The sequence below is a fragment of the Symphalangus syndactylus genome, chromosome 10 (assembly GCF_028878055.3).
Source record: "Symphalangus syndactylus isolate Jambi chromosome 10, NHGRI_mSymSyn1-v2.1_pri, whole genome shotgun sequence".
Lineage (NCBI taxonomy): Eukaryota > Metazoa > Chordata > Mammalia > Primates > Hylobatidae > Symphalangus > Symphalangus syndactylus.
Genome location: NC_072432.2, coordinates 32,936,684 through 32,963,220, shown reverse-complemented (window position 1 = coordinate 32,963,220; position 26,537 = coordinate 32,936,684). Strand labels below are relative to the sequence as shown.

Here is a 26,537-nt window from a genome sequence, read left to right as displayed (position 1 = left end):
GATAGTCTCTAACATAAAAACTGTGTTCTAAGAATTAAATTTTAATTTGAATGTCTGGGCTCAGAATATGTTTTTCCCACTAATGTATTTCATTAACCTGAAATAACTGTTTCAGGTTAATACACTAAGTCCCTGGGATCTAGAAACCCTTGTTCACTCAACATCTAGGGCAGTGGCTCTTAAACTTCATGTTTAGGATGCACCTAGAACACTTGTGAAATACCTAGATTAACCAGGCCCTACCAAGCAGAGAATCTGACTTAGTAAATAGGAGATGGGGCACGGAATCTGAATTTTTAACAAGCACTCTAAGTGGTTCCAGTGTAGATGGTTCAAGAACCACACCAGTCTAGAAAAATAGAAGATAGATAGCAGGCAAAGGTTGTAGGAATTTAAAGGCCCCCACAGGTATGTTTGGAAGTAGATTCAAATGCTGGAGCTGTAAGTTTCAGTTGGGGTAGAGCATAAATGGAAATGAAGCTGGAAAGGTAAAAGAAGACAGGAAGGCAGCAGGAAAAGCTGCCTGGCATCAGAATCAGAGGGATAAAAGGACACTTGTAGCAGGAGATGGAATGACAGACATCAATCAAATGTTCTGGTCCTAAGTCAAGAACTATTAAAGGTTTGACAGCCACATATATTTATATAGATATATTTAGAATACATATATTTAGAATATATTCATTTTAGCATATAGTTGGTATAAGTGTTTTTCCTCTCCTCTACTCCCAAAAGATTATTGTTCCTGGGTTCTAAAACAGCCTCTCAAACCATCTTCTCTCTTATAATTTAAAGTGAAATATTTCATTTATAATGAAGTACATTTACTTTAGACCATCTACCATAATAATTTACTTACTACCAAAATCTGGGTTCCTGTGCTAATTCTCTCAGGTTTTCCCGTTGTAAAATGAAGTGGAAATGAAATACCTACAACAGTCAAATTCATAAGACAGAAAGTAGAATAGTGGTTCCCAGGGCCTCGGGGGAGGGAGGAAATGAGGAGTTTTTCAATGTGTAGAGTTTCAGCTTGGGATGATGAAAAAGTTCTGGAGATGGATGGTGATGAGGATTCCACAACAATGTGAAAGAACTTAATGCCGCTAAATTGTACTTTAAAAAAGTTAAAATGGTACACCTTATGTTATGAATATTTTACCACAATAAAAGAAGTTAAATGGCAATAGCTACTCTAGCTGCCTTAAAGAAAAACATCAGAATGCACATGAAAGTCTTGCAGGGGTAAAAACCTTAGAATTATTTTACAAATGCAAACTGTCATCAAGGTATTTAACAGACAATATAAAAGTGATTCACAAAAATAAAAACCTTTGGATATACCTCATATTCATCATTTCGTGCTTTCTTCGTAGGAATGCCATTTTCCTATAAAAGAAAAGACGGTGTTTATGACTGCAATATTTCATGAAAGTATATGGTGGCACTGCATAGGAATAAAAATATGACTATTGTATAGACATTCTACACAAAGACTGTTCAGAAATCTGAGTCAACAGAGAACCTACCAAATGCCCACTCTGTTTTCCCCTGAGCATTTGTATCCCCAGAATAGAGCATTGAAGTGTTTCATAAAATAAATGATCAGAAAAGCTAAATCTCTTTCAAGTATATTTTCTCAGTTTTTATAAAATAAGCAAAGGCTCTGTTCAGTCTTTAAGAAAAGACTGGTAGTTTCCAGTGATTACGCTTAAAACAGTCATTTCATTATTGAAATGAAGCTCCAGGGAGCATGACTAACAAGCCATGAAAGTACCCAGCTGCACCTCCTGCCTGTGAATTCTACCAAGGTGTGATTACTACGCCTCCACCAAGCACTTTTTTTCTTTTTTCTTTTCCCATTAAACCAAGCACTTTTAAAGTAAAACTGACTTCGTGGTGGGCTGGGAAGAAAAATTATGCCATTCACAAATGCTCAACCAGCATATGTAACGTTTATACAACAAAATGACTGCTAATGAAGAAAACAAAACAAACAGAAAATCATTATTCCAAATCTGCTCTGAAACATTATTTTTGTTTTTGCTGTTGTTGTTGTTTTTGAGACAGAGTCTCGCTCTGTCACCCAGGCTGGTGGAGTGCAGTGGTGCAATCTTGGCTCACTGCAAGCTCCGCCTCCTGGGTTCACACTATTCTCCTGCCTCAGCCTCCCAAGTAGCTGGGACTACAGGCGCCCGCCACTATACCTGGCTAATTTTTTTTTTTAATTTTTAGTAGAGACAGGGTTTCACCATGTTAGCCAGGATGGTCTCAATCTCCTGACCTCGTGATCCGCCCACCTTGGCCTCCAAAAGTGCTGGGATTACAGCCAAGAGCCACCGCACCCAGCCATTATTTTTATTCTTAATATACCACATCCCAAAGTACAAAGCAAGAGCTTTAATCATTACTGGCTGAGATCTAGGGAAACCTATTTATACAACCACCGTGCGTACCCATTTCCGTATCTCCAGAATTCACTGGCATATCCTGTTGTATTTGCCGGCCCTGTCATCAATTTTGCCTAATACCAAATTTCATATTTCCCAAAACCCATCCTCCTTAGACAAAATGTTATTCTGACATGTTTCTAGCGTACTCTCTTTTCCACCTCCACCTCTATCTACTACACGATTCTCAAAAGTACAGCTTTATTATTATTGTTGTTATAATGAGGTATACAGATTTTGCTATAGCATACCCCTGACAACACTACCCACCAGTCACATTTTATCTTTCATTTCCCTGTTGTATTTTTATAGCACTTAACATTATCTGACTGACTTGTTTTATGGTTGACTCCTCCAACTGAGTGGAAACTATACCTATCTTATTCACTACGACACCCACAGTGCGTAGAACAGTGCCTGGCTCATAATAAGCATTCAATGACTATTGATTGAATGAATAAATTAATGAATAAGTGAATGCATGCACTTTTGGCCAAAAGCAAAGAAAGGTGTTGGGAGACATGAGATATTTAGGTTTGAAAGTTCAGTGGCCAAAACAAAACACGGGAACACATATACACACACACTCTCACACACTCGCACGGACACACACAGTAACATAGAGTTCCTTTTGCCTCTGGTTTCCTTCTATTGTCCTGGAGCTGCACACTTAAAAGTAATGAGCTGGAGGCATTACACAAGAGAAGTGAGGAGTACAAACTCTGGAGTCAGAGCACCTAAATTCAATCCCACCTCCAAAACACACAAGATTTGTGATGATGGACAAGGTACTTAGCCTCGTTAACAAAATAAGGGTAATAAATGTAGGGCCAGAAGGATTGAGATAATCCGTGTCAAGCAAGGAACACAGTGCTGGCTAAGCACCACAAGCACTTGATAAATTACTGATTTATTCTACTGCCAGTTCCTTATTCTGAAGAGCTGGGAAGCAACACAAATCCTACTTCACATCCCATAACCTCACTATGATGCATAACATTCAGCCTCTGAGGTAACACCACGGTCAAACAACCCTTGCATCTGAAGGAGCCTCCTCACTTCTTCACTGGCCTCTGCCCCTATACTGACCACCCCATATCCTAGAACACCCAACCCCATTAATTTCCATATAATTTCAACCTGGAATGTGGTCCTGGTTATTTACTTAATAGTTGTACCCCCTTAAAAAATTTGGTAATTCACTACTTGGATTTTAATAACTTAAAACTTAATGATGATCATGAATACTACCAAATATGCCACCTTACCAACTAACTAATCAGGAGAGATCTCAAAATACCCCAATGATTTTGAGGCCCCAAATCAATGATTTTGATTTGATAGCATCAGTTCTCCTGGCATCTTTCACACCCTGACAACTGTCAAGTGATTTTCAGTTCTAAGAGAACAGCTATTCGAACACCATCATTTTTACCCCTGCTTTATTTCTCTAGCACCTGTTTCATAGAGTGGTTAAAGAGCATGAGCTTTGTGGTCAGAAATGCTAATTCCAAAACTAGCTCTGGCACTTACCAGATCTTAGACAAGTCAATAAAAATGCCTTGAGCCTCAGTGTCCTTGGAAAGAACAATAGCAACTCATAACAATTAAATAACATTATGTTCACATAGTGGCTAGCAAATAAAAAACAATCCACAAACGTTAGCTGATTATTGTAAATAAACTTCTTGTTAATTTCCTAAATTACTACCCTTAAATCTTTATTTCCTACCGAATTCTAAGTTTTATGTACCAGTAACACCCCTTTCTTCCAATTCCTCATGGAAGAATCCTATTCTCATACAAATTTTAATTCATATAGGAGGCTTATGACCCTGTTATAGTAACTCCTGTTTGTCCTCCTGACTTCCAACAACACTTTTTCCTTTCAAGGTGCTTCCAAAAAGCATCTTATGGTGATACTGGCAGTACACGTTTTCATTCCCAAAACAAGTCAAAACAATACCTCTTTAGAGTTCACCTTCAGAGGAATATCATGAAAGGGGGAAATGTAGTGACCAGTGACATTCTCTGCAAAGAAACAAACAAACAAAACAAAACAGAATTAAAGCAACAGACACATTGTTCTATACAGCAATAATAAATATCCTTATCCACTTTTAAACTTACCCATTTTTTTCAAAGCTAACTTTAACTCCCAACTTAAAGTTAATTCAACTTTTAAAACTTGCCACAATCTAAGGACCGAGAACAAATATATACCAGCTAAACCATATTTGGGTTGCTGAAATAATTTACTTATCCCTGTGGCTTAAAATATCCAAAACAGAAAATATCTACAATAGACTAAAACCCAAAATATATATTTAAAAAAAACCATCACTTTTGAAAAAGAGACTCACTACTAAGTGAATTCTATTAAAACTGATGTCAATTTCCCTTGGGGAAATATAACAATAGTATTCCCAATTTCCACCTACTATCCATAGGAAAAAAGTCCAAAGTTCCTATTCAATTAAAAGAAAAGAAATATTGTTTCCATTCAATGTGGTAAGGATGCTAATACTAAGGTAAGATTAGAACAAAAACAAACTTCAATAACAGAAACTATCTTACCTTAAAAGTTGTATACTAAAATGTGTATTTTCAATACTTTCAAAAGTATGTATTATTTAAATAAACACGATGCCTTTTAAATAAATACAATGCACTTTTACTGGAATACATCTGTTTCCAAAAGCTAAGCTTAATAGAGCCCTACAAAATTTTCACTTTGTAATTTCCTAAAGCAGGCTGTTTTACTTCTGACCTGCTACCTGTTTGGCATAATTTTCAAATTTAGATTTCAAGAATATTTAACAAAATAAAACAAAGACTGGCTAAATCCCAATAGCAATGAGCACACTAGCAACTACATCCTGGTTTCTTTCTTCTTTTTTTTTTGAGACAGGGTCTGGAATGCAGTGGCATGATCATGGCTCACTGCAGCCTCCATCTCCTGGTCTCAAGCCAGCCTCTCACCTCAAGCCTCCAGAGTAGCTGGGACTACAGGCATGCACCACCACACCCAGCTAAGTTTAAAGTTTTTTGTACAGACAGGGTCTTGCTATGTTCCCCAGGCTTATCTCGAACTCCTGAGCTCAAGCAATCCACCTACTTTGGGCCTCCCAAAGTATAGGGATTACAGGTGTGAGCCACCGCACCTGGCCCAGATTTTGGTTTCAAAATGCCATTCTCCAATGAAAGGAACTAGGCCTCCTTGGAGAAAGGCTTGATTCTAATGCTGGAGCAAAGAATACCCAAGATGGGCCTGGAGCATCTTGTAGGGTCAGAAGGCAACCAAGTGCTCAAAAATCAAAAGACTGGAGGTATGGTAAAGGAAAATGTGAACCAATCTGAAAGAGTACCCAAAGGCCAAAGCTGGAACAATTTGAGCAACAAAATATAAAACAAATATACATGAATCCACACTAATACAAACAAATGATAAAATAAATGAGAGAGAAGAAACAAATCCAAGATTGAGAAACTGTAACAGATTGTTAGACAGTAAGGAAATATGATGACTAAATGCAGTCTGGTATGCTGAACTAGATCCTGAAACAGAAAAATGACATTAGTGGAAAAACTAGTGAAATCTAAATAAAATCTGGAGTTTAGTTAAGGGCATGTGCCAATGTTAGTTTCTTAGTTTTGAAAAATGTACAATGGCAATGGTAAATGATGTTAAGATGATAATATTAGGGAAAAACTGGGGTGTGGGGTATGCTGGAATCCTGTACTAACTTTGCAGCTTAACCCAATCTAAAATTATTCCAAAATGAAGTTTATTAAACAACAACAACAACAAATAAGCCTTGGATTCTGCCCAATAAAAACAGAGGCGTGGCCGGGTACGGTGGCTCACGCTAATCCCAGCACTTTGGGAGGCTGAGGCAGGAGGATCACCTGAGGTCAGAAGTTTCAGACCAGCCTGACCAACATGGCGAAACCCTGTCTGTACTAAAAATACAAAAATTAGCTGGGCATGGTGGTGCATGCCTGTAATCTCAGCTACTCAGGAAGCTGAGGCAGGAGAATCGCTTCAACCCAGGAGGCGGAGGTTGCAGTGAACCGAGATGGCAACACTGCACCCCAGCCTGGCGACAGAGTGAGGCTCTGTCTCAAAAAAAAAAAAAAAAAAAAAAAAAAAAGGCATATAACTTAACAATGAGGTTGTTAATTCCCACCAATATTTTATTTCCCCCTACCATGCTTTGTGCTTTACATTAGCACTTATCACTAGAATTAAGTTCTGGAGTTTTTGTAGTTGTTCATTTTTGTTTGTTCTGTTATGCTTTCTACTGGATCTCTAGCATCTGGAAAAGTACCTAGCACTTAATAGGCATCCAATATATGATTGCTGAGGAAATATCTGTTAGGTAAATGTCTCTATTACTATTTTATTTTTCCCTTTAAACTGTTAACATAATTTTTATTTCCCCACCTTAGCAACAAGGTAATTCCTGAAGGATGTGTGCACAAGGTAGAGATAAAAATGAGAAAGGGCACACAAATGGCAAGTACATAAAACTTTGGCTATGGTCTATAAAGCTCTTTTCATCAGTTAAAGGGACGCACTTAAAAAAAAAACTTCTCTTTCATATATTACATCAGATTTCAAATTCTCTGCCTGATTTTCAAAGTTATCTATGAGTAACACAAGAACACAAAAAACAAAATTACCAATTTTTACATGATTATTTACTTTTCTAAAAGTAATAGATACTAAAGTGGGCCATATTTACATGTTTTCGATTAAAATAAAATATGGTGATGGGAACTGAAAATGGTGCACTTGCTCTGGAAAACAGTTTGGCTGTTTCTTGTAAAGTTAAACATACAATTAGCATGTGACCCAGAAATCCCACTAAGTATTTAACTGAGAAATAAAAACATGTTCACCCAAAAATCTCTAAATGTTTATAGCAGCTTTATTCGGAATCACCAAAAACTGTATAAACAATGCAAATGTACAACGGGTAAATGGAGAAAAACTATGTTACACTCATATAGTGGTCTTTTAATCAATGGTTTATTAATTATTCCACAATAAAAAGGAATGCACTATTGATACACACAATAAAATGGATGCATCTAAATACATTATATCAAGTGAAAGAAGCTCGACTCAATTTCATTTACATAACATTCTGGAAAAGGCAAAACTATAGGATAAAGTGCAGATCATTGGTTGGTTGCCAGGGGCTGATGGTAAGAGAGTAGGGTTGACTCTAAAGGGGTCCACAAAAAATGTTTTGGGGAGGGACAGACCTGTTCTGTACTTTGTGATGCTGTTTACACAAATCTATGTTCTGTCAAAACTCAGAAGTGTCCACAAAAAAAGTAAATTTTACTGTATGTAATTTTAAAAATAAGTAAACATGGAGCTGAAAGACAACTAGGAGGAGGTTAAGAAGACATACACAGTAAGCCCTTTGCATCTGCAGATTCAAACAATCGCAGATCAAAAATATTCTGCGAATTTTTAAAAAATAAAAATACAGCAATAAACATAATACAGATAAAACAATACAGTATAACAACTATTTACATAGCATTACAAGGCATCAGATATTGTAAGTAATCCAAAGAGGATTAAAAGTAGACAAGAGGGTTCCTTTCTCTTGGTTTCTTTCCACCCTCCCCCATCCATAAGGAAAAAAAAATAGGAGGAGTGCATAGGTCATATGTAAATACTACGCCATTTTACATCAGAGACTGGAACATCTGCAAATTTTGGTATCCATGGGGGTTCTAGAACCAATCCCCTTCAAATACAGAGGGACAACTATGATGTATAAATGGAAGCTCTTATTCCAAGAGCAATCATCAATCTGTGATTGTCCTCTCTTCAAATCACTAAAGTAAAAAAAGTAGAATTCTGAAAAGAAAAAAATACAATCCTTTAACAGATTACTTCAATTGTTCATTTGGGACCTATCATTGTGATAGAAATGAACAATAATTTCAGCTCTAAGAATCCAGGAAGTTACACAAACAAGGGAAGTTTGTTATCATGGGGGTAAAAGAAACTTGACAGAAAAGCTAGGCTGTCTTTGTAATTAAGAGTAAATAAGTCTAGGACACTGATTTGGTGTTAAATTTCCCTAAAGATCCAATGCTCTTGCTAACTGTGGACAAGCCCAATACTTACTAAGATGTAACATCATATATATATATAGTTTTCTAATTGTCATTTGGAAGGTAAAAAGATTACAAATGAGTGAATGGTCTGTATTTACTGACTTAACATAACCATACCTACTAGCAGCTATTTCATGAAATAGTATTAATAAATAAAAATGTAATAATAAAGAAAAAGAATAAAAATATAACTATTTCTAGAAAACAAATATGGCCTTAGATCTCAGATAATGATAATGTTTTAATGGGCAATATATCTATAAATTTGCACAGGAGCAACAAGTAGAAAGGCCAAAAGCCTGACTTCTAGTTACTCAGCTTCATAAAAGTGGCAACTGAAGAATGATGGGTTCATAAATTTGGAAAGCAGAGCTTTATTTCTCATAAAGGGCTGCAACCTGCAAGCATGCTCAATTGAGCTTCATGTTTCTCCACGGGACCCATGTTCAAAAAACAGTGGTGTTGGCCGGGCGCGGTGGCTCACGCTTGTAATTCCAGCACTTTGGGAGGCCAAGGCGGGCGGGCTGACAGAGCGAGACTCTGTCTCAAAAAAAAAAAAAAAAACAAAACAAAAAAAAAAACAAACAGTGGTGTTAGCATGATCTGAGGGTGGAGTTTTCAGCTCTCTGATGTCAAAAGGTGAAGTGGAAAACATGAAAATCCTCACTGCACGTTCTGCATAGATTTGCCAGAACCACTCTTATCAGGAGGGAATGCTGGTCAGTTGTTTTGTGGAAACCACAAAAGGGAGGGGCAGCAGTCAGACTTTTGGTCGGTATCATCATCTGTGGAGTCTTTCGAAAGGGCTGGTTTCTATTTAGCCCTTAGGGAAGAAAACTTAATGGCAGTTAGTGAGGGAAAGGGTATAAGCAGGCATAGTTGACCTCCCCATTCCAGTCGTGGCCAAAAACTCAGTTTTCAAGCTTTCTCTAGGGTCCCCTTGGCCAAAAGGAGACCCATTCAGTCAACTGAGGGGCTCAGAATTTTAGTTTATTTCTCAACAGTCACTCAATTTCTCTGAAGCTTTATTTTCTCAATAGTTTCTTGCATTAAGCAATATATATTTATAGAGTGTTTCACATGAAAAGGAAATGTACTAGATTTTGGAATACAAAAGTGCTAGACAGTGATCCATGCCCATAGCTAAGACAAGACACAGTACATCACTGTCATCATCATCATCACCTAGTAAGTTTAAACACAAAGGCATCCTCTCAGCACTATTAGAAAACTAAACATTTCCCTAAAGTGCAAAAGGATAAGAACTCATTAAAAGTTTTCCAGGGCCAATCATGTTGGTATGCTATTATGTTCCATTTAAAGGGCATTAAAATTCTCTAAAGGTGGATTTAAAGATATGTAGTATCTGTCCTGATCCTCTACAAAATGAATGAGATAATCTATATGGTACATATGCACTACAGACAGAGGGATATGGTATATGGAACAAGCGCTGTGGCAACACATGCCGTTATTTTTAAAGACAGTAGAACTTATCTAGCACTAGGTTAAAAAAAAAAAAAGGTGGTAGAACTGAAGCACACATCAGACAGCCCTTCCTCAGAACCACAAAATACATTAGTGATACATCTTAGGTTAGAACTTTCTTATCTGAAGCTCAGGCTGCTTGTTTCTTAACAGTTGAAAACAAGCTATTGCCAATTTGCTTTTTAAAACACCTATTTTGCTGTTGTTAAGCCAAAGCAATGCAGGTCCATGACTGAAAAAGTAATAGTTTCTACCTCTCCCCAGTCTAGTTCCACTCCTGAGAGCAACCCATTTTCAACTCTTTGTATTAGGCCTAGTGGTTACCTTCATCTTTCTAAATAGCATATTTAGTAGTTTTTGTTTATCAATTGTAGAAATTATGTACTGATTCCAATTCTGAGAGATAGTTTAGTTCAATCTATTCCACATAATTTCTTAATTGGCTAATGTTAATACTTTACACTTTTTTATTCCACCAAATATATTGATATGGTTTGGCTGTGTCCCCACCCAAATCTCACCTTGAATTCCCACGTGTTGTGGGTGGGACTTGGTGGGAGGTAACTGAATCATAGGGGTAAGTCTTTCCTGTGCTGTTCTCATGACAGTAAGTCTCACGAGATCTGATGATTACAGAAGGGGTGGTGTCCCTGCACAAGCTCTCTTGTCTGCCACCATATGAGATGTGGCTCTCACCTTCTGCCATGATTGTGAGGCCTCCCCAGTCATGTAAAACTGCAAGTCCAATAAACCTGTTTCATTTGTAAATTCCGCAGTCTTGGGTATGCCTTTGTCAGCAGCATGAAAATAAACTAATACAGTAAATTGGTACCAGTAGAGTGTGGTGCTGCTGAAAAGATAACTGAAAACATGGAAGCAACTTTGGAACTGGGTAACAGGCAGAGTTTGGAACAGTTTGGAGGGCTCTGAAGAAGACAAGAAAATGTGGGAAAGTCTGGAACTCCCGAGAGACTTGTTAAGTGGCTTTGACCCAAATGTTGATAATGATATGGACAATGAAACCCAGGCTGAGGTGGTTTCAGATGGAGATGAGGAAATTGTTGGGAACTGGAGCAAAGGTGATTCTTGACAGTTTTAGCGAAGGGACTGGCGGCATTATGCCCCTGCCCTAGAGATCTGTGGAACTTTGAATTTGAGAGAGATGATTTAGGGTACTAGTGGAGGAAGAAATTTCTAAGAAGCAAAGCATTCAACAGGTGACTTGGGTGCTGTTAAAAGCATTCAGAGCATAAAAGTTTGGAAAATTTGTGGCCTGACAATGTGACAGGAAAGAAAATCCCATTTTTTGAGAAGAAATTCAAGCCAGCTACAGAAATTTGCATAAGTAACGAGGGGCCAAATGTTCACCCCCAAGACAATGATGAAAATGTCTCCAGCGCATGTCAGAGGTCTTCACAGCAGCCCTTCCCATCACAGGCCCTGAGGCCTAGGAGGAAAAGGTGGTTTTGCCGGGCTCAGGGTCCCTCTGCTGTGTGCAGCCTAGGGAGTTGGTGCCCTGCGTCCCAGGTGGTCCAGCCATGGCTAAAAGCAGCCAAGGTACAGCTTGGGTTTTTGCTTCAGGGGGTGGAAGCCCCAAGCCTTGGCAGTTTCCAAGTGGTGTTGAGCCTGCGGGTGCACGGAAGTCAAGAATTGAGGTTTGGGACCTCTGCCTAGACTTCAGAAGGTGTATGAAAACGCCTGGATGCCCAGGCAAAAGTTTGCTGCAGTGGCAGGGCCCTCATGGAGAACCTCTGCTAGAGCACTGTGGAAGGGAAATATGAGGTCGGAGCCCCCACACAGAGTCCCTACTGGAGCACTGCCTAGTGGAGCTGTGAGAAGAGGGCCACTGTCCTCCAGACCCCAAAATGGTAGATCCACCAACAGCTTCCACCATGCACCCAGAAAAGCTGCAGACATTCAATACCAGCCCATGAAAGCAGCAAGGAGGGGACTATACCCTATAAAGCCACAGGGACGGAGCTGCCCAAGACCACAGGAACCCACCTCTTGCATCGGTGTGACCTGGATGTGAGACATGGAATCAAAAGAGATCATTTGGAGCTTTAATATTTGACTGCTTTGCTGGATTTTGGACTTGTATGGGGCCTGTAGCCCCTTTGTTTTGGCCAATTTCTCCCATTTGGAATGGTTTACTTACCCAATACCTGTGCCCCCATTGTAACTAGGAAGTAACTAACTTGCTTTTGATTTTACAGGCTCATAGGTAGAAGGGACTTGCCTTGTCTCAGATGAGATTGTGGACTGCGGACTTCTGAGTTAATGTTGAAATGAGTTAAGACTTTGGGGGACTGTTGGGAAGGCATGTTGGTTTTGAAATGTGAGGACATGAGATTTGAGAGGGGCCAGGGGCAGAATGATATGGTTTGGCTGTGTCCCCACCCAAATCTCATCTTGAATTCCCACGTGTTGTGGGAGGGATCCTGGTGGGAGGTAATTGAATTCTGGGGGCAAGTCTTGTTCTTGTGACAGTGAGTAAGTCTCATGAGATCTGATGATTATATAAGGGGGAGTTTCCCTGCAGTAGCTCTCTTGTCTGCCACCATATGATACATGCCTTTCACCTTCTGCCATGATTGTGAGGCCTCCCCAGCCATGTGGAACTGTAAGTCCAATAAACCTCTTTCTTTTGTAAATCGCCCAGTCTCAGGTATGTCTTTATCAGTGGTGTGAAAACAAACTAATACAAATATATAGTATTTCTTAACATCAATAACCTGCCTTTTACCTCCCTTTCCTCATTCTTCTAATTTTTGTCTTCTGCATATTTATTTTTTCATATCAAGGCTGACAGAATGTTCTGTAATCATACTGAATTTTCTATGCATTTCCTATTATATATATCAAAAATTTCTCTTAGATAAGAAAAATCTGGAATGCTCATTAAAATGCAGATCCCTGAACCACCATCCTACATCTAGTGAATCAAAATCTCAAGGAGGGAGAAATGAATATCTGTATTTTTGGTAAACATCCCAAATAATTCTTACACTCAGGTGTGTGAAAAGTATTGTCTATGTGTTTATTTTTGGTGAGGAGGATGCTATAATTAAATTTCCTTTTTTGGTTCAGCTTCTATTTTTCTTCGTGCTTCTAATTATCTTTCTTACATTGTCATAATCACATCTATAATCTATTCCAATGCCTCATGGATATCATCAAAATTATGGAATCCTCTCTTTACCCAAACAGCTCCTTCAGGAACCCTCTATCCTCAGGCTGCAATATGAACTGGATGCTTTCTGGGCATCCTAAGACTGCTTCTTTGCTCTCCAGTGTAGATCTATCATTTTCTGGATCCCATGCATTCATGTTTTTTGGTTTACTTGTCTTGCAGAAGCATATCCCTAATAAGTGTTCTGTAAGAAGGACTGCATATGAGGCCAATTTCTCAAGTTGTTAAATGTCTAAAATGTCTTTACTCAGTTCTCACTCCAGATTGACAGCTGGCTGGGTACAGAATTCTAGAAGGAAAACTCTTTTCTCTCAGAATTTCAAAGGCATTACTCCAGTCTTCGAGCATTCAGTGTTGCAGGCCTGTTATCTGACCACCTCCGAGCCCCAGCCCCCAGCAAGACATGTGGGATCCTCTCAATAGCTGTATAATAATGTGACTGGGGGGTCAGAATACTTGGGTCCTCCAATTCCTAGATTTTTTTCTATTATCCCTTTTACAATTTCTTCTCCATTTTGTCTGTTCTTTCCTTCGGAAACCCATATGAGTCAAATGTTGGACTTTCTGGATTCAATCTCTATGTCACTTCTTCTTGCCTCCTTTTTCTGTCTCTGACATTTTGTTCTATTTTCTGATAGATTTCTTTACCTTATCTTCTAATTCATCTATATTAATTTTTTTAGGACTGCTGTAACAAACTACCACAAACTTCGTGTCTTAAAACAGAACACCATTCAACCCACTACACCTTCTACTGAGTTACTTGTTTTAACAAGTTATTTGTTAAAGAGGTCTTGGTCTTGATTGCCATTTCTTCACAGCCCACTCTTCCTTTCTTTTATAACAGATGTAACAGAGAACACCCATTTGACCTTCTAAAATTGAAGTTTCTTGTTTTTCCCATTTAATTTTTAAGTTTTCCTTAAATTCATTCAGTAAATATTTCTTGAACATATGTACTGTATTAAGCATGGTTCTAGATACTAGATACAAATTCCGATTCCCCGTTCTTATGGAAACCACATGCTAGTTGGGGTGCAGAAGCAATGATTGTATTTATTCTATCACATATCATAAGCACTATAAAGATAAAGGAAAACAAATTAGGGAAAGTGAAGAATGAATAATGGAAGCGTTACCAATGGCAAATCCCTATGGCTCTGCAACAATCTCAATTCTTGCCTCCTCAGAAGAAACAATTCAACTGAGGGGCAGAAGGCAGAAGGAGAGGCCGAGGCAATTTTAGAGATGGAATGAGTTTATTATAATAAAAGGCTTTAGAGCAGGAACAAAGGGAAGGAAGGTACACTTGGAAGAGGGCAAAGTGGGCAACTTGAAAAGACAAATGCACGGTTTGACCTTTCAACTTGGGGTTTTATATGTTAGCATACTTCCGGGATCTTGTGTCCCATCTCCCCTGATTCTTCCCTTGGGACAGGCTGCCTGCACACACAGTAGCCTCCTAGCACTTGGGAAGGGGACCATGTGCAACGTGTTTACTGGAGTTGCACGTGTGTTCCCTTGAGGTGTTCTTCCCTTACCAGTCGAATATCCCTAGGAGGTCACATACCAAACTCTGCCATTTTGCCTCTTAGTGCAAATACTTGAGCCCACTCACCCAGTTCCTGAGATCTCATGGGAAGCTGCTGATCACCAGCTTCAGGTGCTTCTGTTTATTTGGAGACTGCCTTTCCCTGGTGCAGGCTGCAATCAATTAATACTTTAGAGAAACAGTTAACAACTGCCTGACCATCACCTGATGTTTGCCTGTCATTCCTGGTGTGTGTTGAGGGAGGAGAGCCCTCTTCTGCCCTGCTCATGCCTGACTAGCTACCTACTGTAATGGAAAGAGTAATATTTGATATTGAATGGTCAGGGAAGATCTCTCTGGTGGGTAACAGTTCAGCACAGATCTGAATGAAGTGAGGGAAGAGATCAAGCAGACCTCTAGGGAGGAGCACTGAAGGCATAAAAAGCACAGGTGTGCAGAGGAAAGAACATACATGGCATGTCTGAGAAACAGCAAGGAGGCCAGGATGGCAGGAGGACACTGATCAAAAGGAAAAGTGGCAAGCAATGAATTCAGAGAGGAGCCCAGTATTAGATGCAGTAGGACCTTACATGCTATGGTACATATTTCAAAAAATTTTTTGAGTGAAATGGAAAGCCACTGGCACTTTCAGCAGATCTTGGACATTATCTGACTTACCTTTTAAAAGGATGAAGGTGATTGCTGTATGGAAAGTAGACTATACGGGGCTAAGGGTGGGAGCAGGGTGAAGAATCAGGAGGTTACTACAACTGATCAAGGGAAAGATGATGGTGAAACAGAAAGTGAGAAGGGTGGAAGTGGAGAGAAGGAATTGTCTTTTGGTACATTTCAAAAAAATATGCTGATGAGTTAGCTGTGAGATAAGAGTAAAAGGTGACAAGAATGATTCCCAAGTTATGGGTTAGCAACTAAAGAAAGAAACAAGTTCAGTGGGGGTGGGGGGTCAGGAGTTCTGTTTTGTACTGTTAATCTTGAGTTGTATCTTAAACATTTAGGTAGAAATACAGAGTAGAAAGCTGGATGTGTAAATTCTGAGTTCAAGAAGAGACTGGGGCTAATGTTATAAACTGGGGAATCATAAACAGCATCTAACACTATGGGACCTGATGGGATCACCCAGAGCAACAGCAATGGTCCACAAACTCTGGCTTATGGGCCAAATCTGTCATATGGCCTGGTTTTATTTTTGTAAATGCAGTTTTATTGGAACATAACCACAGCCATACTTTTACTGTCCATGGCTGTATATTACAATGGCAGAGCTGAGTAGTTGTAACAGAGACTGAATGGTTTGCAAAACCTAAAGTATTCCGTATCCGGCCCTTTACAGAAAACTCTGCCAACCCCTGCCCTAGAGAGGCAGTATAGACAGAGAAGTGGGCTGACGATTGAGCCCTGGGCATTTCAAAGGCTAGAGTTCAGAAATATGACAAAGGTTCAGCAAGGGAGAATGTGAAGGAGAAGCATCAAAACTAAGACAAAGTGCATTCCCAGAGGAAAGCAGTTTCCTCTGGGAAAGACAAAAAAAGTGTTTCTGTGAAAGAAAGTGATAAACTGTAAAAAGTACTGCTGATCGGTCATATGAGGACTTCAAACTGACCATTAAGGTCACAGCATGGACGTGACAGATAGCCCTGACAAAAAGCAGTTTGGTAGAACAGTAGTGATGAAAGCCTAAGTTAGGTGATCCTTGGCTATTTGGTTTATATTAAAAAGACTAGAAAAAAATGACTGAGAACTCTGTGTTCCCACAGAGATGAATGGATAGGAGGCTGGCTGTTATGCTGGGGTCCCCAAATACCAGCATGCAGAGTACTGCTGGGGCACCAACACCATCAGAGGTCCTACTTCCCTCGCAGCTCTTCATTCAACTTTTACAGTTGGAACTAGCACAACCCGCATGCATTAGACCCGCATGGGAAACATTTGTGTACTATTTGTAATACAACTTAAACTAATCCCCCTGTGTTAAGTTCTACATCCATCTAACTCTCTATCCTATCTTATATCAACACACCCACAACCTCTCTGAGGTTCTGCAGCAGCTCGGCTTTTCCCTAAACTACGTCCCCTGAACACGGATACTTAAGCTGGGACTTCTTCCACACTGCTTCATTAATAACCATATCTCCATTGGTTTTTTAATATTTTATACATATTTCAAAATCTCAAGCTTTGGTGGCTCCTTCTTATCTGTTGTTTTAGGGTTACCCTTTCTTACCCTCACTTACTATCACTTTAATAGGATATTTATTATAGGGGAAAAGAGATAAATGATTGTAGTCACTGTGTCATTTTTGCCTTGGTATTCCACTATCGTCAAAAATCAGATTGTGTGCTTAGGCATTAATTGCTAACTTCTATCAGGCCCATCAATCTACATGATATTGCCAAACAGTGGTCTGAAATTAGATTTTATTCTAGCATTTTCTAAGTTATCTATGTGATTCTTTCCCTCACAAGAGCAAGTTGTATCCTCAAAGTTTATTACTTACACTAGAGCAAGTGAGAAAATTGAATGGAATGTGAAAACCATGCCTAATTTTATGTATCTATACTAGACAGCTAAATGTATGCCATATACCAACATACGATTACACACTACTACAAAACCACTTATAGAGATTCTTACTGGAAGCTTCAGCAATGACTAAAGCTAGCTTTGTTTTATTTTCTGATAAAAAGATTAAGAAATGTAAAGAAGCCTAAAAACTTCAATAAAAATGCTTCCTCTGTTCCACATAGATCACACAATTCCTATTTCACAGCATTGATATAGAAAACGTTTAAGGTTTTAAGGACTGAAAAATCAAATAAAATACTTTTTCTACATTCACACAAAACCCATTGTGTTCCATTATATCAGTTGAAGTTCTATGATATAGGCCAACTTTAAAAAGTTACAGAAACTCATATTTAAGACTCAAACATATTTTGTGGATTATTCACGGGAAGTTCTCTTTTAAGTCCAAAGATACAGCACTTTCAATGGCAGATCCCCCCTACTACCCAAACGACGTAAAGAAAACCTACGGTAATTTCAACACAAGCACATGCTTACTATAAGTGACAAAGCAAATTTATTTTAAAGAACTACTTGGTTCATTTCCAGAGTAAATAAAAGCAACTTGAATTATCCACACCACTATTTCTCTAAGCAAACCAGTTGCCTATCCCATAATAACAACATTCCTAATTATGGAAAGCATAGCTTTTTCCTATCCTTTGAGAAAAGTATGAAATCTAAAATAAAATTTCAAGTTATTAACAAAACAAAACAAAAACACGCAAGATATCAAAGGAATACGGCCATGCAGCATTAGGTCTTTGGCTCAATATAAGTGAGTCTAACTTCATTATGATTTCACAGTTAATTTAAAAGACTGCAAGTACCCATTAAAACTTTAAGACCTCGGAAGCCAGGCACAGTGGTGCATGCCTATAGTCCCAGCTACCCAGGAGACAGAGGTGAGAGGATTGCTGGGGAGGTCAAGGCTGCTGTGAGTCGTGATTGCACACTGTGCTCCAGCTTGGGCAAAAGCGTGAGACCCCATCTCTAAACAAACAAACCAAAAAAATAAAAATAAAATGAACAAACAACAACAACAAAAAACCTTCTGAAACCTATAAATTAACAGAACACTTCAAAATAATCAATTGTATCCACATCACCTTATTTTCTCCCTTCACAGAATGTAATAATAAGGATTTTAGTCTGATGTCTTAAAGTCAAAAGGGAAAAATAAATAACATTTATTAAATACCTATCATGTGTGAGACACTGATAATTACACACACAGTCTCATTTAACTGCCACAGCAATTCCATAAAATTACTAGTGCTATCCCCATTTTATTTATGGAGAAACTGAGCTATTGGATGTCATCTGAAGGTAAGGGATGCCTCTGGTTAATTCAGTCGAGTGACTTGTCCAAGATAGTATAGTCAGGACTACAATTTAAGTGGTTTGACTATTAGTTTAGAACTGTTACAGCACAGTTGCTTCTGGAAGTTGCAGAAATCATAACCCTGATGTCACTAAGATGTTAACAAATGTTCTGAGAAATAAGTACTCTGTGGTTCAGGTTTTGGAGAAGTTATATCCGAATCTTCCAGAACTTAAATAGGCAAATTACTCTTCAAAAAAGCAATAAAATGGCAAGTGTTCTAACTTATTAAACCATGAAACCCTCTGTTTTAAAGAAAATCTAATAATATACCATGGGATGCTTGTGTTCAACTAAGCAGTCCAGAAAATGATCGTCTGGTCCAATCTCCTCATTCCACGGTTTAAAAACATGAGATGCAGGGAGATGAAGTGACAGCAAGATACTAACAGGGTCAGGGCTGGCACCAAGGAGGCCTGATGATTCCCACCAGGATACTCTTTCCCCTAATCATCCTGTCTCAATGTTTCTACAAAGTTTAACACCAATTTTTTTTTAAGTATTACATCAATCATTTATTCTAATTTTACTGGATGACAGTAAAGAGAAACCATTTACAGCCATGAAGCTCGAAAATGTTCTACCTCCCAATGCACTAGTATTTCAGAGACTTGGAATATATTTGGAAATGTGGAAAGCGATTACACTTTAGTAACACTGAGTAACAATTTTAGGCCAAGTAGTACTGCACTCGTATTTTTCTTTGAAGTGAAACATTAGTCCACCCTAGTACTGCATACAGACACACTGTGTAAAAAATATCCAATCTGTGATCATCTTTATAAAGGGCAATTTATTCGTTGCTTTCCCCCTACCCCATTCGCCCTAGAGTGGCTTCCTTTCACTTTGCCCTACCCCTTCTAGCAGGTAGTAAACAGTCCTGGCCAGTGGTGCCATCTGGCGGTTAGTTCAGAAATTGTTTAACCAACACACCTTCCAAATCAGGATCTAACCATCGGGACCCTCTCCAAAACCACATTCCCCTTTCTTCCAATTTTTGCCCATTTACCTTAGTAAAATCGGCTTTTCTTCTTTCCTGCCCTGTTTATCCAACTGAATGAAAAACGTATTTTATTTGTGGCACTCTAGTTACAGAAAAATCATGAGTCCTAAGTACATTTGCAGCTAAAGAAACAAACCAACAATAAGAGGCCAACATACTCCCAAAAATACCCCCATTCGACATCCTGTCTTAATAGAGACTGTTAGAATCTCCATTATTCATCCAATACCTTCAGGGAATACCAGTGCTGAGAAGGACCTTGAGGATCATCACTTCAAGATCAAATGCTTCATTTTACAGCCGAAGAAACTGGCTCTGTGAGAAAGAACTGAAGTAACCACCCATCCAACAGCACACATCGAGTTAATGGCAGAGCCAAGATTATGGCCTAGGACTCCCCATTTCAAATCCCGTACTGGGTCAACTACTCTGTGCGCTCCAGGCTTTGTTTTTGCTCAAACAGTGTATTTATTTTTCCATAATTAATTACAGTAATATTGTGAATCTCTGTACTATGCCTAACAGTGTCTACCACACTTCATAAATATTTATTATTTGGGAATCTATTAATTACTGTATTTATTGCAAATCTAGAATACTTGCAGTAGACAGGCCTTTTTTAATCTGCTTAAAAAGCGAACTGCCACTTTATGATTTTTTCTATGAGTATACCCATTAATCATCACATGGTAACCTTATAGAACACAATCCATTCAGAAATTTGAGACTAATCACCTGATTAGTCTTAACCAAAGATAGAAGAAAATATGCGGCATAGGGTGAAAACTGCAACCAATTTTGAAGAAAATAGAAATTCTAGTACTAGTTGCATTATAATCACACGACTTTAGGCAAACTCTTCTTTCCCACAAAATAATCCTCGACCCTAAACTCATGTAGCATAACTGCAAATCTCTCATAAATTATAAGTATCTATAATGATTATAGGTATTAATAATAGTAATTTATATTTTAGGCCCTGTGACTAATCACTTTACACATATAATGTCATGTAATTCTTGCAGACCTATTGTACGGATGAGAAAAAACAAGCCTTAGCAACTTAAACTCGTTCGGGGTCACAGAGTTAAGACGTGAAGAACTCAAGGGCCTGCTTAGAACTGAAAGCCTCCAGAGCCAGCGCTCCGAAAAGGGGAGCGATAATGCAAGGCTCACTTTGATACTACAACTCCAAGGCTCTGCGTCAGTGGGGCGTGAAGGCAAGCGACCAAGATCGCTATTTTCAGTTACGGTTAACGTACACAGTGAAACAATGGGGTACACGGAACAATGAGTCACGAAGACCTGGGTCCTTTCTCTGAGCTGGGCAACTCAGGGACCCTCCAAGTCGCTTAGCCCTCTGGGCTTGTTCAACTTGGGGAGGAAAACGGGCTGCTCCGGAGCCAACGAGGCTTTCGATGGTGGATCACACTCAGGGTGTAAACTTGTGCGTACCAAGTCAAGCTTCTGGGAAAGAACCTTCATCAGAGTCCCTCCAAAAAAAGAAGACGCACTGGATTAGGCATCTGCAAAGTTCCGCCTGCCTCTCCGACGTCAGGGAGCTCCCGCAGTAAGAGGTTTCTTACGCCTCTAGGCAGGCCACCGTGTGGGCGGGCTCTGCCTTACCTTCCTCACTGAGTTGTGTGAACCGGGAACGGTGGCCGGGCGGGCTAATGGCTGCGGGCCGCCGCGGGGTGGCCGCTCGCACTCTGCCTACCCCTCGGGGAGGGCGGCTGGCAGGGCACAGGGCGCTATCTACCCCCCAGCCGGCAGCCCTGCGCCTCTGCGCTCCGCTTTGGGGTCTTGATCCACCACCTCCTCGCTGGCAGTTCTCGTGACTCGATGCGCGCTCCCGCGGGAAGGAAGGTGGCCTGGACCGCGCAGCTACCGCCGAGGTCCCCAAAACGAGAAAGGGGAGACCGCGCGGGGCGTCCCAAGAGTCCCCCATTCCATCCCCCACCCAGGTTTATCGGTGCGCCGCTCGGCGAACCTCCGGGAGCTACTTACTAAAGAAGAGGCGGTAATTCTGCGAGCAGGGCTGGCCGCGCTCCTCAGTGTGGTACAGGGACATAGCACGGCGCGGCCTGGTCCCTGCACTGGTCCCCAACCGCAGGCACGCAGCAGCGGGGGCACCCGTGCGCAGCATCCGCAGCAGCGCGCTCATGGCGTCAATGACCGTCCGGCTGTGCGCGCGGAGCTACCGGGGGACCCGGCCCGGCCGCACGCCGGTGCCCCCTACCGTCCGGAGTCATCCGTCCCGCCCCGGAGCTTGGGCTGCGATCCTGGTCCCTGCCAGTGGAATCTGGGCCACCAGCCAGTTGTGCGCACTATGCCCTCAGCGAGGCCGCAGCTCAAAGACGAGTAAGACAAGATCCACCACCCCTGAAGCGCTCACTGCCACTGGTTAATTCATACATTTATTCCTGCCTTAATTTATCCGGTCAAGATTTACTATCATGATTTTTTATTATAGTGATGTAATATTGAGTGATTACCCTGTGCCAGGAACTGCTCTAGACCCTGTCCAATATAGGAGATAAGCGCACATGCACGCAAAGACATCGCTACAAGACAAAATGATCAGGCCGCCACATGAAAACGTGACGTTGACACCGACTTACAGAGCAAAAAACCCTAAATAGCTTACTCAAATGCCATCTTCTCCGTGAGGCCATTTCCTAACCCAGTGGAGATTTATTCTTTCTTTTATTTTATTTTTTGTTGTTGTTTTGTTTTTGAAACGGAGTCTCACACTGTTGCCTGGGCTAGAATGCAATGGCGCAATCTCGGCTCACTGCAACCTCCGCCTCCTGCGTTCAAGCGATTCTCCTGCCTTAGCCTCCTGAGTAACTGGGATTACAGGCATGCGTCACGACGCCCGGCTAATTTTTGTATTTTTAGTAGAGACGGGGTTTCCCCATGTTGGTCAGACTGGTCTCGAACTCCTGACCTCCAGTGATCCACCTGCGTTGGCCTCCCAAAGTGCTGGGATTACAGGTGTGAGCCACCGTGCATCAGCCATGCGGGGTGGCATGCGCCTGTAGTTCCAGCTACTTGGGAGGCTGAGGTAGGAGGATGGTTTGAGCCAATATCTGGGAGAATGGATATTGTTGAACAACCAGTAGTCTGCCACAAGTGTCATTTTATTTTTTTCTAGTCCATCTTCTTTGGGACTATCACCATCTTGGCTACTTTCCTACTGGGCACCCAGGTTCTTTCAGCATCTCCAATTATCGTGTGATCATTAAAATTGAGATACTGGTCTACCCAAGTTCCAGAAAGGATTCCTAGGAGATATTGTGACTAGCTACTTAGAGACACTCTACTAAGATTATAGATCCTAAAATGTTTTTGTCAACAGTGGTAGCTTTGTAATGTGTCAACTTGAATAGGCATAACTATAAGGCAAATGCTCCCATAAAAAGGAAAGAAAATCTCTTTTGTGCATATATCACAGAGTTGTATAATATTTTGTTTCTTTATGTTGGAAAAAGAGCTTAATTTTTCTATTAACTTTTGAAGATTAGATATTTAAATAAGACAAATTCCTATGGAGGCAGGGTTGTGGGCTAATTTCTAATGATCTATGGATATTTAAAGTATCCAGGCTGGGCATGGTGGCTCATGCCTGTAATCGTAGCACTTTGGGAGGCCGAGGTGGGAGCATCACTTGATCCCAGGAGTTTGAGACCAGCAGCCTGGGCAACATGGTAAAACCCATCTCCACAAAAAATACAAAAATTGGCCAGGCAAGGTGGCACACGCCTGTAGTTCCACCTACTCGGGAGGCTGAGATAGGAGGATGGTTTGAGCCTAAGAGGCGGAGGTTGCAGTGAAGCCAAAATCATGCCATTGCACTCCAGCTTCCGCAACAGAGCCACACCCTGTTTAAAAAAAAAAAAAAAGTTATCTATTGAGATAATCCAGCATAAAGTTCTGAGGTCCCTCTTGCTAATAGCTTTTCTTAACTCTGGCAACATATTTTATTAGTAACTGACAACAAGTTATATGCATCCTGATTTGAAGAAACCAACAAAGATACTAAACGTTTCTGAATATAAATGTTTACTTAAAATGAAATCTTGACACTAACTTGTTATTTTGTGAATTACATTGTAAAATGTTACCAAGTTATCATGCATTCAGAAAAGAAAACGCTGACTTTTGTTAAGTAGGTTTACATTTATTTTTAATCACTTAAATTTCCATCTTTCATTCTCTACACTTTACTGGAATATTTGAGAATCAAAATTAAAAATGCATAATATAAATGATAGGAAATAATAATAGGTATCAAGTTAGCTTTTAAAACTTTTTTAAAATACTCTGAGGGTAATGTTTATTACATAATGTTTAATTATGTACTTATTCAAATTTAGACGTTTGGAGTCTAACACATTGGATTTCCATTATTGACATCTCCCATTGTCATCATGTAGCAAGTAAAAGTCTTAGCCCCAGGAGTTTACAAGTTAGAGAGTAAAGATAAATACACATAAAATCATGAAATAACATTTCCAGAGTTTATGAAATACCAAACCACCAGAGATTCATCAACAGAGAATTGAAACTGGTGGCTCAGGAAAACTATAACTAATATGTAGGAAGGACCAGAATATAAAATAAGAGATATGGTGTCCAGGTATTGACAGTATCTCAGGTACCAAGTGACAAGGACCCAGACAGTAGTTCTGGTAATAGAAATAGAAAGGAATGTTGAATTTGGAAGAAGTGACCAAATTTGATATCTCGCTGGAAGTTGTGAAATGAGGATGGAAGAGTTAAAAAAATTATACATAATAAATAAACAAGATATATGTGGTGTTATTTTCAGATATATGTTAATAAAAATGAGAGAGAAATTTTGACACTAAGATAATAAACGTAGCTTGGGACATGTTAAGTTTGAAACAATGCAGAGTTCCTGCTGGAGACGAAACTATTTTCGCCACTGGAATTCTCTGAGAAGCACACTCCGAGATTGAATTTAGTATGTATGTGTAGTGTTTATTAGGTTGTACACTTGGGATCAGTATGTGAAGAGGAAGGTAAGAAAGCAAGAGAGAGCTGAGAGAGAAGTCGAGCTGTGGTGCAAGCCCAATAGCCTCGATCAACCTCATAGAATACTCTGGAGTCTAAAAGGCTAACAGTTGTCCAATGGAGAGCACAAATTGATGGACCTTTATAACCTCAATGATTGGATGGATGTAAGCTGACCTGGGAAAGGACATGATTTGGACAAGGCAGCTATGGCCATTCCTGAAGAAGCTGACAGATAAATGCCATTTGCTGCCCGTACTCCCAACAGTTCAGCAAAAATTCATTAAGCCATGGCACATCACAGTGACTACCACAACTGTGAAACTACAGTAAAGATAATAGTTGGAACTAGAGAAAAATTACATAATTAGTGAATTCCAGTTCTGTTTCTGCTTTTAGCATTGGTAAGCATAACACAAAATCTACCGTGGTTATGGTTATTGGTTTTGCAATGCTAGATCATCCTAACAGAAAATAAAATGATTTTGAAATTGTGGAGTACTCATTTATGTGTTTACTTTTATAAAAGCAGTAAATGTCCCTAAAACAAATTATTATTATTACCTACAACATGATAAATAAGCAAATTAAGAAATTTGCTAATTGCTCATCTTTGCTCACAATAGCTAGCTTGTGGGGGGAAAGAAATAGAGCAGTATGCAATAAAAGTAATGAGAATTTTAAAACAATTTTGAATATTTTCTAATTAATCAGTTCAGAGACACACAGACTGTTATTTCACTAGCCTTTGGAAGACTTTAACCACAAGGGAGACTTTAAAAATAATTTTCACATTACCAAACATTTAAAATATTTGTCAAATTACAAGATTTCAAAAATATTTCAGAATGTTACCTAAAGTTCATGTTCATCCGATATTCATCAACCACATTTTTTTTTTCTGATAAATACATGTCACAGTTCTATATCATTTCTCATTTAAATACTGGCAATTATATATTGATAAAATTATTTTCACAATACAATGAAACTACAAAAGCTTGACTAACTTCAGGCCTTAAAATGTATACAGGGGTGTGTGTGTGTGTGTGTGTGTGTGTGTATTTTTATTGCTGTAGTTAATTTATTTTTCTTAGTAAAACAATGATGCTTCAAGATGAGAAAACATGCCATAGACTGAAAGAAAATATTTGCAAAATCTTTGTCTGATAAAGGACTGTTATCAAAATATACAAAGAACTGTTAAAACTCAAGAAAAAGAAAACTACCCAGTTTAAAAAATGGGCAGAAAGCCGTCAACAGGCCATGCGCGGTGGCTCACGCTTGTAATCCCAGCACTTTGGGAGGCCGAGGCGGGCGGATCACAAGGTCAGGAGATCGAGACCACGGTGAAACCCTGTCTCTACTAAAAATACAAAAAAATTAGCCGGGCGTGGTGGCGGGCGCCTGTAGTCCCAGCTACTCGGAGAGGCTGAGGCAGGAGAATGGCGTGAATCCGGGAGGCGGAGCTTGCAGTGAGCCGAGATCGCGCCACTGCACTCCAGCCTGGGCGACAGAGCGAGACTCCGTCTCAAAACAAAAAAAAAAAGAAAGAAAGCCGTCAACAGCGGACTGGACAAGGAAAATATAGTACAGCTACACCATGGAATACTGTGCAGCCATAAAAAAAGAAGGAAATCATGTCCTTTGCAGCAACACAGATGGAAGCCATTATCCTAAATGAATTAATGCAGGAACAACAAAAAAACTACTGCATGTT

The 26,537-nt window shown here is 39.7% G+C and overlaps 1 protein-coding gene across 5 annotated transcripts in view; it reads right to left on the bottom strand.

Annotated features, from left to right (window-relative positions):
- The window catches only part of PPA2 (inorganic pyrophosphatase 2), a 105,916-nt gene extending 83,835 nt beyond the window's left edge, over positions 1-22,081 (bottom strand). For 2 of the 5 annotated variants that reach the window (XM_055296850.2, XM_063611131.1), the window contains exons 1-3: positions 21,785-21,994; positions 4,414-4,478; positions 1,342-1,386 (exon numbers count right to left, since the gene is read on the bottom strand). In XM_055296850.2, the coding sequence (XP_055152825.1) occupies positions 1,342-1,386; positions 4,414-4,478; positions 21,785-21,941 (267 nt within the window). In that variant the 5' untranslated portion in view covers positions 21,942-21,994. Of the gene's footprint in view, positions 1-1,341; positions 1,387-4,413; positions 4,479-21,784 lie in introns of all 5 variants that reach the window. The other 3 variants (XM_055296849.2, XM_055296851.2, XM_055296852.2) reach the window with 3 other exon arrangements.
- Positions 22,082-26,537: the final 4,456 nt, after the last annotated feature.